We start from the raw sequence: 16398 nt of genomic DNA, 5'->3' as shown, positions 1-16398 counted from the left end.
AGCACATAGAAATACTGACTTTATTCTCAGGAACATCTGACATCAGCAAGGTACGAAGGGATACAATAATAACCCGAACAATGTTCCCTTTAATCCAGTGTTTATTCAACGCTAAGTGCCAGAAGCTTCGAAAGCATGTACCCTGCGACCTGTATCTCTAAGTTCTCCTGGTCTTAATGAGCTGTACGCGGGTCCCCCCTGCTCCAGGCTTCTGGGGGGGTCCCAGGTCTGGCAGCCCCGCGCTGCCGGCGGGTCAGCCAGCCGCCGCGGGGCTCCGACCACAAGGGGGCGCTGCGGCCCCCCCTCTCCCGGGAGCGGTCGAGCCAGCCCGGTGGGTGTTTCTCTCTCCCTCTCGCGCTCTCTCCTCCCGGCCTCACATCCGGGTCTGGAGCGCGGCCGCCGCTGTCAGTATTGCTGCGGGAGCGTCGGGGGCCGGGCCGGGCGCAGTAAATGGCGGCGGAGGGAGGCGGAGCGGCGGCCGCGCTCAGCCCAGAGCCCCCGAAACTTTAGACTCGAAGCCCCACAACTTTCCGGGAAGTGCTGCCGCTCCGGGGGCGTGAACGGAAGGGGACGCTGAGGCGGAAAGTCTAGGGGGAAGCGGCGGGGAGCCGGGAAGACTCGAACCCGCGGCGGGGGCGGTGGCAGAGTCCACCCGTGCCTCGCCCCGCCGCGGCCCCCGCCTCCTTCCCCGCGCCCTCCCCGCGGCCGCCGAGCCGGAGCCGCGCGCCGCGCCGAGCCGGGGACTGCGCGGGGCCTCGCCAGCGGCGGCGCGCCGAGCCCAGCCCGGCCCCCTCCTCGCGACCTCCGGGCCCTGTTGCTCCGGCGCTCCCCGCGCGCGTGAGGCCGGGGCTGGGGCTCCCGGCCGCTTCGGGGGGCGAGAAGAAAGCCGGGCCGCGTGCAGCCCCCGCTGTCGTGTGGGGCCGGGCCGCGGGTGTTGCATGCGGGGCGAGGCGGCCGTGAGCCGGCGGGGAAGATGGAAGGCTTAACGCTGAGCGATGCGGAGCAGAAATACTACTCGGATCTCTTCTCTTACTGCGACATCGAGAGCACCAAGAAGGTGGCGGCCAACGGGCGGGTTCTGGAGCTGTTCCGGGCCGCGCAGCTGCCCAACGATGTGGTCCTGCAGGTAACGCCGCCGCCCTCGCCTCCCGCTGCGTCCGGGGGTCTGCCGGCCACCGGGAGGTCTTTTCCCGGTCGCTCGGGCCTCCAGCCGCCCGCCTCCGGAGGGTGGGAGTGGGCGCCGTTTCCAGAAGGGCCGGCGGTGGGCAGGTTTGCCCCGGCTCCACCGCGTTCGGCTGGGGCCGCAGGTGCCCGGGCGGCCCGTACTGGCGCCGCGGCCGAGGGGGAGGGGGTCGCTCTTAGAGGACAAAAGTCGTGCCTTGATACAGTGGGGGCGGAGGTCTGTTTATTATCGCTGAAGAGACTAAGTCCTGTATGTCTCGGCTACCCCTCAGAATCTAATTTTCAACACTGGAAGAGCAACTTCAGAATCTTGGATTGTTAACATGTCTTTGATTCCTAGTCCTGTTATATACATAGCTCTTCGGATCCAGCAGAGTAGTAAAGTTGTCAGTATAGGTAAAATGTTTTTTAATTCTTGAATTAACCCAGAGACGCGATTAATTGGGTTTTATAGGTTTAGGTAATGAACAAGCAGTTTTTTTAAAGAAGCTAAATTCTTAGGGAGATTAAAACATTTGAACTTCTAGCTAGTAATTCGCAATGTCTGAAAAGAACTTGTGATTAACTATAGAACGTGTGGCTGATGTAAACTACAGTTTTGATAACATTTAGTGAAACGTGGATGGGAGATAAGTATTGGACAGCTGGAAGTCAGACGTGCACATTTGCCTCAATCTGTAGCACTAGAGGAGCAAGCTCAGTAAGTTTTAAACTTTATCACATCTGTTTTTAAAATAGAAGGTTTCCTAGAATTTCTTATCTAATGTATGTTGTGAGCATTAATGTTATTCTGTTTAATGATGCATAGCTGCTGATAGGAGTTTGTCTAAATACGTACCAAAGCAGGTTTTAAGCTTTCCTCTTTATGATGATCGAAGCTCGTGATCCAAACCTCCAAAACTTAAAGCCAGATGCATAATTATTATGTGCGGTACTGCAGAGAGCACTGAATCAGGAATTTTGAGGCCTGGGTCTTTGACCCCAGTGTGTGGTTAACTAACACTGTGACTTTGGGCCAGGCACTTTCACTCTTCAAGCCTAAGTGTGCTCATCTATGGAATGAGAGTCAAGTTCTTTCTAACAAAAAATCGGTGAAGTATAAAAATGTCCACAAAGGCCGCTGTTTTAGAAGTTACCTGTGCAGTAACTACGACCAGGTTCAGTGAGTTCCGTCTTTTTGCATAATCTTGTATGTTTTGCATTGCTTTTTCACAATCTTGAGAGGGGAGTTGGATGTCTTACATACCAACAACTAGGAGTCTCAAATTCATGCTGCTGAACAGTGACGTTTTCAGTCTTTGCCGTCCACATACAGTCTTGTTACATATTCTTCTTTATTTTTACAACCCTTTAAAAATGTAAAAACCATTCTTAGCTCAGGGGCATACAAAACAGGGCCTGTAGTTTGCTGACCCTGCTAAAGAATGGTGGTGGCCCTGTGGGGTACTATATACTCGCCTCACATGACTTTGGTCTGGTCAGAACACGCTCTTTTTATAGAAATAACAAAATACAACCTTCAAGTCATTTAGGACATAAAATTAAGGAGAAGCCTCCCATGTTCTAGTTTGGTTTATGTCTGTCAGGTGGAGAAAATAAACTGACTTTCGTTTTTTAATGATGCACGAAGACTTTAGGACTTTAAATGTATTATTTAGGATGGACAAATTAGCATTAATTAACCTTTGTTTGAAATATGTTTAATCCTTTCCAAGTTATTTTCATGTTTTGCTTTCTTTTATTAACATTCAAAAATAAATTTCTATTGCCTTTTTGTATAAAGAGAGAGCTTAAATAACATAAATATTCAGGATTCAGTTACAAGTTGAAAGCTGTGGGAACTCCCCGAAGCAGAACTCTTACAGTAATATATACTAAATAGCATTTTGGGTATCTTGAAGGCAGTTTACTTCAAATTTGGCCTAAGGTATAAAATGTGAGACAGAAGGGGAATGGGGCCCTAATTCCCTTTAAGGGAGTTTGCGATTGTCTGAAAACACAGCCTTCCGTTGCTTCGTAAGTGGGAAACATTTAGGGAAACTCACATGTAATGTTGCATTATCTATCTAGCACTGGGCTGAGTATTGCAGGGCATCAAAAGGAGTAAGAAGCTCTCAGGGACCTTGTAAACTACAGGAATACCTGTGTGTGCCAAAGCAGAATGTGAATGCTGTAGGAGAACTACAAGGGAGGAGGAGGATCGGAAAAGAATTCTTGACTTAATTCAGATGGACTTTAAATTAGTGTGGAGGGAGGGCAGTGGGGTGACGAGGACTTTCAGGCAGAGAAAAAACAAGACCAAAGGTGGAAAGTGTGGGAGCCTTTTCAAGAACTAGCAGATAGTCAAGTTTTGCCGAAGATTGAGTATGTTTTCGCTATAATAGAACATAGAGTTGGAAAGAGACCATATTAGGAAAGACTGAAGAACAGGTGGAAGATTGCATATTTCAGTAGGCAACTGGAGACTCATTGATAGTTTTTGACTTGAAGGAGGAAGAGAGTAGAGGCTGGGGAAGGAGGCTCACGTAATGGTCTGGAATGGGTGCTAGCTAATGGGCATCCAAAACAGGGTGACCGGCAGTAGAATTGAAAAGGAGGGGCTGGATGAACAGGTCTTTGTTATTTGTGGGATAATGTTTAATTGAGGCTAGATTATCAAGGCTGGGTGGAGAGCTCTGAACTAATTGTGAAGGTAACAGAGTTGTAGATATAAGAAATGACTCATAAAAGCAGTGCTTTAGGAAGCCTTTAGGAGATCAGTAGAACAGGAGTTAGAGGGAAGAAACGAGACAAATTTGGGGATTCTCTAAGTGCATATATGAAGTGGTGAGGAACTGAGCCATGATACTCAAATGTGGGGGGGGGGGATGGAGAGGGTGATTATTTTGTCCTCCACAGGGCATTTGGCACTGTCTGAAGACAATTTTGATTGCCATAACTGAGGAAACGAAACTGTTCTGGCATCTGGTGGATAAAGGCAAGAGATGCTGTGAAACATCCTGCAATGCACAGGACAACCGCCACAGCAAAGAATTATCTGGCCCAAAATAGCAATAGTGCTGAGATTGAGAAATCCTAAACTGGAATCTATGGTGGCAGCGAGACAGAAAATGTGGCAGCGTGTGAGAAAATGAGGCTAGAGATAGAGATTATGAAGGTAGACTTGGTGGACCTAGGTTACCTGGTGGTATTTAGGTGAGAGAAGAATAGGGAAAGGATCATTCTCTCTTGGACCCCACTTACAATTAGAAAAGGGGCTAGGAAAGGGCCTTGTATTTAAAGAGATAATGATAAGTTTGATTTCAGGCATTTTAGGATAGCAATGCAAATCTCCAGGAGATAGTTGGAAACAGGTGGAGATTTGTCCATCCTGAGTGCTGGTTCTTACAGTGAAGTTCAGGTGTTTGGGGTCTCTTCCTCTGCCTTCCTCACCTCAGTGTCTTGGGGACGGGATGGACAGTTTCTCATACAGTGGGCATGCATATACACATCGGGGCTTTGATTGATGTGGTAGTACTTAGCATTTGTTAATAAAAGTCGTGAGAAGGCTTAGTCATCTCGGAATGAGTATGGAGAACAAAGGATGGTCAGAACTGAAGGAAGAAGGAACTGGCTGGCATTTATTGAGTGCCTATTGTGTTCCTTTTACTGGGCAAATAGTTTTCATGCAAGAATTTGTTTGATCCTTGCAACAGCTCTGTGACATGGATATTATTATTATCAAATAGGAACTTGATAGGCAGAGAAATTAAATAACTTGTTAGTGATGATCCCTTACCGTTTTTCCTTGCCACCTCTCTCAGCTCTTTTTTCTTTCGTTTTTTCTTTTTATTGTTCTTTTGGTTTTTTATTTCTTTTTTTCTTTCTTCTCCGTCAGCTCTTTCTTAGATTCACAGTTCATGTGATTGTTTTGCCTATAGTTCTTAGGAAGAGTAGATATTTTAAATTACTTGGTTTAGAGTTATATATGGATTTTCTCCTTCACATAGTAAATCGTTTTATGTATGATGATGTCTTGCAACACAGCCACTTAAGAGAAATAGGAAGATTCTTGTAGTTGGTATCATGGGCACATAAACACGTAATTTTACATTACTACAACTGTCAAACATTTTAAGTTATGTTCATTGCATTTGTTTTGGAATAGCATACTAAAACCTGTTTTGAGTTTGAGGGTTTGTTTTTAGAGACAGTATGTCAATAGACAAAGTGAATAGCTAAAGCTTTATAGAATTGTGCTCCACTCCAGAAAGTAGGACTAGGGAGAGAAAATTCTGGCTCCTAGGATTTAATTGTGAAGAATTTTGCTGTCTGTTGAGGAAGAAAATATTCAGTCGTTTAAAAATAATTTTTTCCAGGAGTAACTTATTTTATTTTTTAAAGATTAGGGAGCGTATGCTATTTACCACACTAATAAGTATTTTTTCTTAGCTTTTACTTAACACCTCTATTTTGGGAAATGTTTTGAAACTTCATACAGACTTTGAATGCATAATAGCTCGATAAATGTTCTAGTACTGTTCTTTTATTAAAGGTTATAATGAGGCTAGACAAAATCTTTTAGATCATTTGAGTTGATATTCTGTCTCCTGATATCTTGGTAGAATATTTGAAGAACACATTAATGAGAGAGGAGTGACAACAGTGAAATATAAACCATTGTGTCTTTCTCAAAATTTGTTCAATTATAAGAAGTATTCATTAGTAATAGCATTAAAATAGGGAAGCAGAGTCTCATTTATGCATTGAAAGTTATAAACTTAATACAAATAAATGTCAGGTTTGTTATTCTGGAGTGATTTTTTTTTCATTTGTATTTTCTGAATCACTAAAATAATTATAAGAAACTGAAAGTGCTCTTGCCTTAATTAGACATTTTCCTATACACAGTTGAAAAACATAACCGTTTGTGAAAGAAGAAACACTTAATGACTTTCTGTAGTGCCATACCATGTTTCCCTGAAAATAAGACCTAGACGACCAGTCAGCTCTAATGCGTCTTTTGGAGCAAAAATTAATATAAGACCTGGTATTATATTATGTTATATTTATATTATATTATATAAGACCCGGTCTTACAGTAAAATAAGACCGGGTCTTATATTAATTTTTAGCTCCAAAAGACACATTAGAGCTGATTGTCTGGCTAGGTCTTATTTTTGGTGAAACAACGGTAAGAAGTCTGGTTCAGAAATATTTAAGTGCATTCCACATATCCAATTTCATTAGGATTTGATGAATTATAGGACTTAGACTTTTAAAAAAAATTCTACATCTCTTCGGTTTGTTTCAAGAATTGACTACATGTTGAATTTCAGTCTGTCTTGTTAAATGATGAATCCAGAATTTATTAGATTGTGTATCTCCTCCTAACCTCTTGGGTTGTGGATTCCTTTGAGAGTCTGGCACACATACTGGACATCTGCTTAGAAGACATAGTTACAAACAGTTTTGCATATAATTTGAGGTCGCCGGCCTTCCCCCAACCTAGTCGAGCTCATCCCTCCGACCTCTATGTTAAGAAAGTTTTAAGGAAGCGCAGGCAGACCTGTGAAATGCTGAATAAACATATGTCTTTCTTTAAATCAGTTTTGTATATTTTCAATAAAAACTTCTTCATGGTTACTATTTATACTTGGGGTGTATATGCAGTGGTGAAAAATCAGAAATTTTCCTTGCCTTCCTGGATTATAACTTGTGCTAATGTAAAAAAGGGAAAGAACTGTGTGCAGTTACTAGAGAGTCATGGGAGACTTATAGGGGGGACCTACTTAGGTGTAAGGGCAGGCCTGTTTGAGGCGACATGGGCAGAGGGTGAGGGAGAGAGAATGAGATGTTTCACAGAGGGAACAGCAGGGAAGGGACTAACGCTGCGAAGAGCTTAATGTGTTGGAGGAAATAAAAGGCTGGGGCCTTCTGAGCGGGAGGGGGGAATGACAGGGACCACGTATTGCAGGGCCTTGTACACAGTGCTAAGGAGTTTGGACTTTAAAGTACGACAAGTTTTTGTTCAGCAGCATCTGAATTATATTTTTTAAAGATTACCTTGCCATATAGAGAAGAGAATACCGGGGCAAGCAGAAACAGATTGGCCAGTGGGTGTGTAGTAGTTCAGGTAGGAGACAGTGGCTTACGTTAGTGAGGTGGCAGTGGTCATGGAAAGGAGTGGACATATTTGAGATATTTTTAGGTGGTAGAAATAGGACATGGTAATGGATTGGATGTGGCACATAACGGGGAGGGAAGAACTCGGGGATGTTGCTGGAGGTTGCCATTATTGGGTGGCTGGGAGAGGAATGGGTTTTTTAAGTTTTTTTGTTTTTGTTTAGGTAGAGGGGTAATGGTGAATTCAGGAATTTCCTTTTGTCAATCTTACATTCTCAGAAGCCTGTGAGCTTGTCAAATAGACCTCTATCAGAGAGGATCAATGAGTCTTGAGGAACTCAGAGATGTTTGGTGTGGAGATGTCAATTATGAAGATTGTCAGTGTGTTAATGGTATTTCAAGTCATGAAAATAGATAAAATCTCTGAGGTAAAGGCTATGGAGAGTAAGGAAGGTTTGGCTAGAAATAGAACCCTGAGGAATGCTGCACATTTCTAAATTGTATAAATTGGAATCCTCTGAGAAGGACGCTAAGAAAGACGGCCAGAATGGTTATAGGGAAATTGGAATGTATATTGGCTCATGACATGGATGCTAAGTAATGCAACTGTTTCTAGAAAAGGCTAGTTAACTGTATTGAGTTTGGCTGAGAGGTTGAAAAGATATGGGCAGAAATATGGCCACTGGATTTGGCAACCTAGAGGTCATCAGTAAATATGATGAACCAGTTTCATGGACTGGTAAAAATTTAAGTGACTTGGATACGTGAACTAGAAAGAGGGTATATAGCTGGCTTTTTAAAGAAGTTTGCCTGTGAAAGGAAACAGATATGGGTTAGAAGCTAGAGGTATATGAGGATATAAAGAAGTCTTTGTTTTTTGAGTATAAGAAATACTGCCGCATGATTTTGGGAAGGATTAGAAAGGGAAGGAAGATAGAAGAGGAGACAAGTCCTCCAGAAAACAAGGTCCCGACCCTCACTGTACAGAGGAGCAGTTCTTTGATAGGAAATGGGCCATCCTTAATTTTAAAAGGAGGGAAAAAGGAAGAACATAAATAGAGAGGCAAGTAGGTATTAGATTTGGTGGGGTTGTTCTAGCCTAATGGCTTCTAGTTTTTCTACAAACTGAGGCAAGATTAACAGTTTAGTAGTGAGAAACAATCAATATGAAAGTAAGAAAAAAAATATTCACAGTGGCATCAAAATGAATAAAGTATTTAGGAACAAATTTAACAAAAGGCACACCAAAATGTTTATACTACAAAACATTGCTGAAATTAAAGATTTAAATAAATGGAGAAACAGTCTGTTTCAAAGATTGCAAGATTGAATACTCTTAAATGGCAGTTCTCCCCAAATTGATCTACAGATTCAACAAAATCCCTATCAAAATCCCAGTCGACTTTTTTGTAGAAATTGTCAAGCTGATCCTGAAATTTATAAGGAAATGCAAAGGACCTAGAATAGCAAAAAAAAGAAAGAAAAGAAAAAATAGGAGACTTATCCTACCTAGTTTTTAATTTTAACCGTAATCTAATCAGGAACATGTCATTAGCCTATGGATAAGCATGTAGATCAATGGGATAGAACTGAGAATCCAGAAATGAACTCCTACATTTGTGATCACTTAGGTTTTGAAAAAAGTGCCAGGACAGGTCAGTGGGGAAAGGATAATCCTTTCAACAAAAGGTGCTGAGACAATTAGATACCTGAATATTTAAGAAAATGGACTTAGACATACTGTATATATTTCACACCATACATAAAAATTATCTGAAAGTGTATCACAACCTTAATTATCAAATCTAAAACTATAAAAATTTTAGATAACGTAAGGAAACTCTTTGTGACCTATGTTAGGCAGAATTCTTAGATATAACACCAAAAGCATGAATCATAAGAGAAAAAAACTGATGAATTGGATTCCATTAAAAATTTTAAAAACTTGTACTCTTCAGAGGATACTTAAGAAAGTAAAAAGATAAGCCACAGACTAGCAGAAAAAGCTGCACGTTAAAAATGTGGTAAAGGTCTTTAATTTAGACTATTTAAAGAAATCTTATAACTCAATTATAAAGAAAAAATTTAATTAAAAAATTGGCCACTTTATTAGGTATTTCACCAAAGAAGATAATATGAATGGCCAATAAGCATGTGAAAAGATGTTCAATGTGATTTGTCATTAAGGAAGTGCAGATGAAACCACAGTGCTGTGCTGTCATACACTCACTCGAATGGCTGTAATTAAAAAGACTGACAGTGTTGGTTGGTATTGTGGAGGAACTAGAATCCTTACACACTGCTCTTGGAAATGTGAATAGTGTTACAGCCATTTTTGGAAATAGTTTGGCTGTTTCTTAAAAAGTTAACCATATGCTTAGCATGTGAACCAGCAATTCCACTCTTAGGAAGCAACCCAACAGAATTGAAAACGTGTACACAAAGCAGTGTAAATGTCTGTTAGCAGCATTATTCATAGTAGTCAGAAATTAAAAAGCAGTCCAAATGTCCATCAAATGGTGAGTGGATAAACCAAACATGGTATATCTATACAATGGAATACTGTTCTGTAATAAAAAGGAATAATTACTGATAAATGCTATCAGAAAGATGAATGTCACAAACATAAGTGACAAAAGCCAGAAACAAAAGTGTACAGATTGTGTGGTTGCTCTCATGATAAGTTTCTTTTCTGTATTCAGAATTCGCAAACTAACTCATTTTTATAGTCTTTTGTTTTCCTTCATAATTTTCATCCCAGGTATATTATCTAAATAAATAATCATGAATCATTAAGAACTATATAAGGTTGTACTGTCTTTCATGGAATTAGAAAGGTATTTGAAATAATAATTCAAAAACTATGACATCCTACTTCTTCCTTGAACTTTTCCCTAATCATCAAATAACCCTCCTGTAATCTTCCCATACTGTTCTATATGTTTGCACTTGTATACAGCTTACACTTTTAGCCTCCTGTTCATGTGTATGTTTTCCTTAATAGATAGCCAGCAACTTGAAGTCAACTGTTAGCTTATCTTTGTTTCCCTCATACCACTCTGTTCATGATTGGCACCTAAAACATATTAGACTAGTTAATTTGCACGTCAGGGCTTCACTTCTCATTAGTGCATTGATGACGCCTAGCCTAACTGCTTCATTTTATCCTAACCACTTTAAACATTCCAAATGCCAGTGAAGGAGCCTTTTTGAACAATATTGGAACTTCTGAGACCAGATTGTGTATATCTTTCAATTAGACTGTATGTTAGCTAATGCTGTTGAAGTTGCGTGGGTCACTGCAGTCAGACATAGTGAGCATGCATATTAGTAACTTTTCTTTAAGGTCCTGTGCCTCAAGGCTGTTCTCTTAATTTTTTAAAAGATACCGTGGTTCACTTTAGTAGTAAACTCACATGAGTTTCTCTGCCCTTCAGAAGTATAATTTCTAATTCTTGAACTTGACAATGAACAAATAGTGGTAGACAAGTAATTTAAATAAAGAAACAGGTCAACAGTTACTCATTTAATTTAGTTGACCCTTTTGGAGGGAAAGCATAGCATTCTCTTAAAATGTGTGACAACAGGGAGAGCATATCAAATCTACGTAGTGACGCCTCCCCAGCCTTAAAAGTTATCTACCCACTCACCGCACGTCTCACAGACCTCTTTTCTGATTATTCTCCTAACATGGACTTGTGTTCCAACCCAGAAAATCTGTTTTCTGTTTCTCAGTTACTTTTCCTCATGTTCTTCATTGGCGTTGCCCTCCCACAACTTCCAGGCTTCCATCCTCCCCCATTTTCAAAATGTGACTTAGCTTTTGTAAGCTCTGGGAACCTAACTTGAACAACCTCCCCTTCACTCTGAGACTTTCATTTGCCCATCCTTTTGTATGTGTTTTGCTTTTTGTTCATTTATGTCATTGTTTAACTGCTTTTCCAGTGTATTTACATCACAAGAATATTGTAAACAAACTGAATAAAATTTAGGTTTTTGTTTTTTTTTTCTGTCATGACCTCATGGTGTCTAGAGCAGCAAAAGCACAGAGTAGATGTTCAGAAAACAGCCAACTTTTTAGGGCCCGCCACTTGCTCAGCCCTGCTGATGCTGTGCCTTCACAGACGTGATTGGGATCACGAATGCAGGCCGTGCTGGGCTCCTCACCCAGGGAAGTAACAGTGAGGGTGGGGTAGCTTGCCGCCTGGGCTGTGCCGCTGCTAACACTGGGCGCTCTGTGCCCGCCGCAATCTGCATTCTGGGCATGAGAAGAGGAGGCTGTGAGCACAGGAACAAAGAGTGCAAAATGCTCTGCTTTGCTGACCAACGTGGTCACTTCCACCTCCTTCGCTTGCAGAACCTTTCCCCCCCATTCCTTTTTTTTTTTTTTTTTTTTTTTTTTTAACAGAACAGCGACTGTAAGAAGTTTAAAAAGAAACAAAACTAGGACTTTATGGGCAATTAAAGAAGTAGACTGTGGTAGAATCTGAATATCTTGGCATTGTAGCGTATACAGTCTTTTATAAAATGTAATAAAGCACAACTTCTGTCAGGTTCCAGTGTACCTGGCTGAAAGCAAAGATCAGTCCATGTGGAGATGAGGGGCACATTGTCATGACATCTGCCACACGGGGAGGGCACGTTCCCCAGCACAGGCCGTTGAGACTTGCTGCACGTCAGAATTACAGCTTATACGGCTTGTCATGGTCCATGTCCATCGCACAGCAATAGGAAGAACGACAGATGTTAAACCTGTGACGTGCAAGCGCCAGCTGTGTTCTGTGCCTGCCTTCAGAGAGGATTTAGGAGCCAGAGGAAGTGAGTTTAGGTTAGGTTTTCCATCAACTACCCACAGTGTTGAAGCCCTAGAGACAGAAATCTTGCTTTTCTAGTCACAGTTCTGCCTAAGACTCGATTCTGGAGCGAATCCAAACTTAGTGTTTCTCACTTGCTCCTAACATGGCAAAAAGGGAATCGTCATAATTACTAATTGTATTGTATCCTGGTTATTTTCGCCGTAGTGTTCCCTTTTGCTTCCTGTGTTATTCATTTGACCCTGCACACCCGTGTGTTGCCTTCCGAGTGTTCTTCTTCCTTTTACTGCCAAATAACAAGACCCAGATTTCTTCTCTACTGCCTGTACGCTGCCTACTCTCCCTAAGCCCTAGTAATCTAAGTTTTTTATTCCTCCACCTCCACCCTCACCTTTTAAACAAAGATATTGTTAAAGTTCACTTTTATCCTAGTCGGCAAATCCAGTAACCTTTTCCTAGGTCTTACTCTGTTTTACCACCTTCCTTGCAATTGACACTGAACTACTGCTTGCTGGATATTATCTTTGTTCACCATGATGGAAAATTGTGTTATTACATGTCTTTAGCACCCTGTCTTCCCGTTGTGTCTTTCTCTTGTTCGGAGTCAGCTTTGATTCCTCCTTTCTTTATATCCAGCCTATGAAGTCCTTCAGATTGCCTTTCTTTGGAAGGTCTCAGCTAATCATTCTTTCTGCCCTTTGCATTTCTCATCCAAGCTTTGACCACCTTGCTACTAAACTACTGCAGCAACCTCTTAAGTCTTCACTAGCTTTTCTGTAATTGCTGAAGAACTGGCAAATGAATTTTTTAAAAAATTATGTGACACTCTTGAGAAATGCTCAGTAAAGATAAAACTGGCATCTAGAGCCCACCATCTAGCTTTGTCCAGTTTACTACCTAGCCACCACTACAATCTCTGCTTTGACTTGTTGGTGCTGCCCCCCTGCCCCCCGCCTCCCCCCCCCACACACACACACACAGTCTATGCCCATCTTGTTTTGACTTACCAAAAACCTGTCCATTTTTTAAAGGTCCAGATCAGGCTTCAACTCACCCATAAATATTTCCAACCCATAGTAGCCTCTCTTTAATTCTTACAGTAACAAGTACTAATTATACAGTACATATTATGGGGTAGGCATTGAGCAATTTCATATATGTTTATTTTAAATATAGGTGTAGGTATTATTTCCATTTCACTGCTGAGAATCCTGGGACTCCAGAGGCTGCAGACGCGTGACATGAGTGATTCAAATCTAGCTCCATATGATGGCAAAATTAGTGTTCAATCAAGACACCAACCATTTTGATGTGCTAAGATTACAGACTTATATCATGGCTTATCTTTTTCAGTTGTATGTTATGTTTACAACTATTTAGAAGTTCTTTGAGAACGGGATGTGTGCGAGAACTTTGTGTGCCTAGCGGGGCCCCTCTACGTGCTTTGAACACTGAGTTCTTGAGAACATTTTGATGAAGCGTCCCATGCAGTGTTAATTATCATAACAGCTCTGCCTCCTTTTTGTATTAGAGCATTCTCGAAAATCTTGTGAGTACAAGAAAGATGCCGCCATGGCTGCCCACTCGAGTTAACGGGAGTCAGTGGAGCCGCCTTGTGATTTGGTTCCCAAAGTGTGGATATGTGCCCAACGAGATGTGAAAGCACATGATAGCTATTCCGTTTTCAATTGGTTTTCAGATCTGAGTAAGGAGCAAGTTTCAGTTTGGTGCTTTTACGTTTTTAACACCTTTCCAACCCAGGTTGCTGTTTTACTAAAGAATAGGTAGGCCTTGGTATAGGCATGAGCATATTTTGCAGACAGTGGCATTGGCTGAAATTAAATAACAGTTTTGTTTTCTTTCAATTTGTTATTTTTATTTTCTGTTTACTTCAAGTGATACAAGTTCTTTTTAAAATAAATTTGTTAACTTTTTAAAAATTCTTGATCTAAAGAAGAATTATTAAGAACATAGTAGCACAAGTTCTAATCTATGACCTTGCACAAGAACTTTTTCTCTGCCTCACTATTTTGATTTGTAAAGTCAATGTAACAGTGCTTACTTTTGAGAGTTGTTTGAGGATTGTCTTAAATGCTAGTATACCATTTGATAGATGGTAGCTTTTTCATCATCAATTTGTTATTTTATTTATTGTTTATTTCCTTATTTAGTCCACTGAAAATCTTTGATAGAATTTTAAAGATGCAGTTTAATTCCAGGATTTCTTATTCTCAAGTAGGTACTTCACTGGTCCGGGCCTTAGTTCCTGTGGGCATTAGTATTTTCACCTGCATATTGGGATATTTCAACACTGGCCTAGTAGGATTGCTTTGAGGACTAAATTATTTCATGAAACACCTGGAATGGTGCCTGCTGCCTGGAGTAGTGCTGTATAGCTGTTAGCTATCACTATTATTATTTCCTTAGAAAGGATGAGGCTTTTCTTCTTATCATCCTGAGTTGGGGACGGAGGGTCTTCTGTGGTAATTTTGTGTGTTCCTTAAAGCACCTACTGAGTGTAAAGCATCATTGTACTGGGACCATGGTTAACCTGCAAGGGAGGATAAGGAGATCTACAAAACTACTCCGAGCTACCTGCCCCCTAAAATTATTGCAGCGTGCAATTAAAGACACTCAGAGGAAGATTAATAAGCCCCAGAGGACTGAGCGGCGCAATGGTGAATTACTGTGAACGTCTGTACATTACAGCATTTTCTAATTGAGTGAAATACTATGGAACATTTGACATTTACGTATATATAATTTAACAGCATTTCTTTAAAGTAATATCGTAGGTTCATATTAGTTGCATGGTTATATTTACCACTAGTTTTGTTCTTTAAAATTTTTATCTGTTTTGTAAGAAACACCTGGTTTTATTCTGTGGGTTATGTTTCTAACATGTTAGTTATAAAATAAATATGGCAAGCCAAATTATATTTCCGTTTTTCTTGAATAATTAAATTGGTACTGTTCCCACAGAGGGGAAAATTGACCCTAAGACATAATGAAAACTAGAGTCCAGAAAGTTTTCCTTATCAAGTATTTAATATAAAAAATATAAAATACAGACTAAAAGTACCAATACTTGAATTTCACACCAAATATTGTTCCTTTGTAGCTAGGTTTACAGGACAAGGTTTAGCAAATGAGTTAATTATTCCCACTTAAATCCCCAGCACAGTGAACTTCTTATATTTTTGTTCATTTTAACAAATCATATTTAAATACATATGTCATTTTTTAAAGGGGCCACACACTAATAACCTATGTCTGATACTTTGGCACAAAAAGTTTTCAGAGGGTAGTTTGTGTTATAATTACATATAATATGTAATAGACTTAACATGAAATTTACATTCAGAGAAATAATATTTGCTTTAGAAAAGATTCTTAGAGATAGAATCCAGCCCTTTCATTTTGTTTAGGAAACTTGAGGTATATGACTTAACTTATATTCACATGGCAAGCAGTTATCAAAACTTGATTCTGTGGCCTACCCACCGAAAACAACTCTTGTTTCATGATATAACAGTGGAACTCCTTTATAATACAACTTATCATATGAGTTTACCTCTGGGAAAATATGATCCCTTATTAAATAAAATAGTTGTTAAGAGCATGGGTTTCAATCCAGACTCTTACTTGCTGTGTGCCCTTGAGCAAGTTGACCAGTGTGTCGGTTTTCTCATTTAGAAGACAGTTACCTAGCACTTAGGGTTGTTAGGGCGATCATATTAGTTAATATGTTACTGAGCTGGGAACAGTTCCACGTTACTTGACAGGATGTGTGTACGCCATTGATGTTAGCTGTTGTCATTGTTGTCATTTTCACCCTATAACAACCTGCAGCCACCTGTAGTGTAGATTAGAGCATTATCACAGTAACAGTGGAATACATGGGTTTCTCTTTATCACAAATAATAGAAATTTCCCAGGCCTGTGTTTGCTGCTGCCTGACCACTGGTAAAGAAGATATACCAGAAGTTTTATCACCGGTGCTTAAACCTGTTCGTTCTGATTCTACTCACTGACTGTAGACACTTCAGAGCTCTGGTCTGGTCTGTGCTTTTAGGAAAATCGTGGGGTCTCCGTCCTCCCCCTGAAGGAACAGTAGTGGTGACATAGTGCACTAGGTCAGAACACATTCTGGAATCCTCAGCCTTCCCCCTTGCTTTGACCATGGGTGGGTTACTTCTCTGTGCTTTTGTTTTCTCACCTGTAAATTGGGATAAAAGTCCTTGTCTTTCAGGAAGGATAATTCTTGCTGTGAAGACTGAGTTAATTTATATAGAGA

General features: G+C 40.7%; 1 protein-coding gene across 7 annotated transcripts in view; it reads left to right on the top strand.

The window, feature by feature from the left end:
• Window positions 1-367: 367 nt before the first annotated feature.
• REPS1 (RALBP1 associated Eps domain containing 1) overlaps window positions 368-16398 on the top strand; it is a 78560-nt gene continuing 62529 nt past the window's right edge. For 4 of the 7 annotated variants that reach the window (XM_019732766.2, XM_019732769.2, XM_074333637.1 and 1 more), the window contains exon 1: window positions 369-1126. In XM_019732766.2, coding sequence (XP_019588325.1) covers window positions 974-1126 — 153 coding nt within the window. In that variant the 5' untranslated portion in view covers window positions 369-973. Of the gene's footprint in view, window positions 1127-16398 lie in introns of all 7 variants that reach the window. The other 3 variants (XM_074333638.1, XM_019732768.2, XM_019732765.2) reach the window with 2 other exon arrangements.

This window comes from Rhinolophus sinicus, linkage group LG05 (assembly GCF_036562045.2).
Source record: "Rhinolophus sinicus isolate RSC01 linkage group LG05, ASM3656204v1, whole genome shotgun sequence".
Classification (NCBI taxonomy): domain Eukaryota; kingdom Metazoa; phylum Chordata; class Mammalia; order Chiroptera; family Rhinolophidae; genus Rhinolophus; species Rhinolophus sinicus.
Note: the sequence above shows the minus strand (reverse complement) of the source record. Positions and strands in the feature narration are given on the sequence as shown.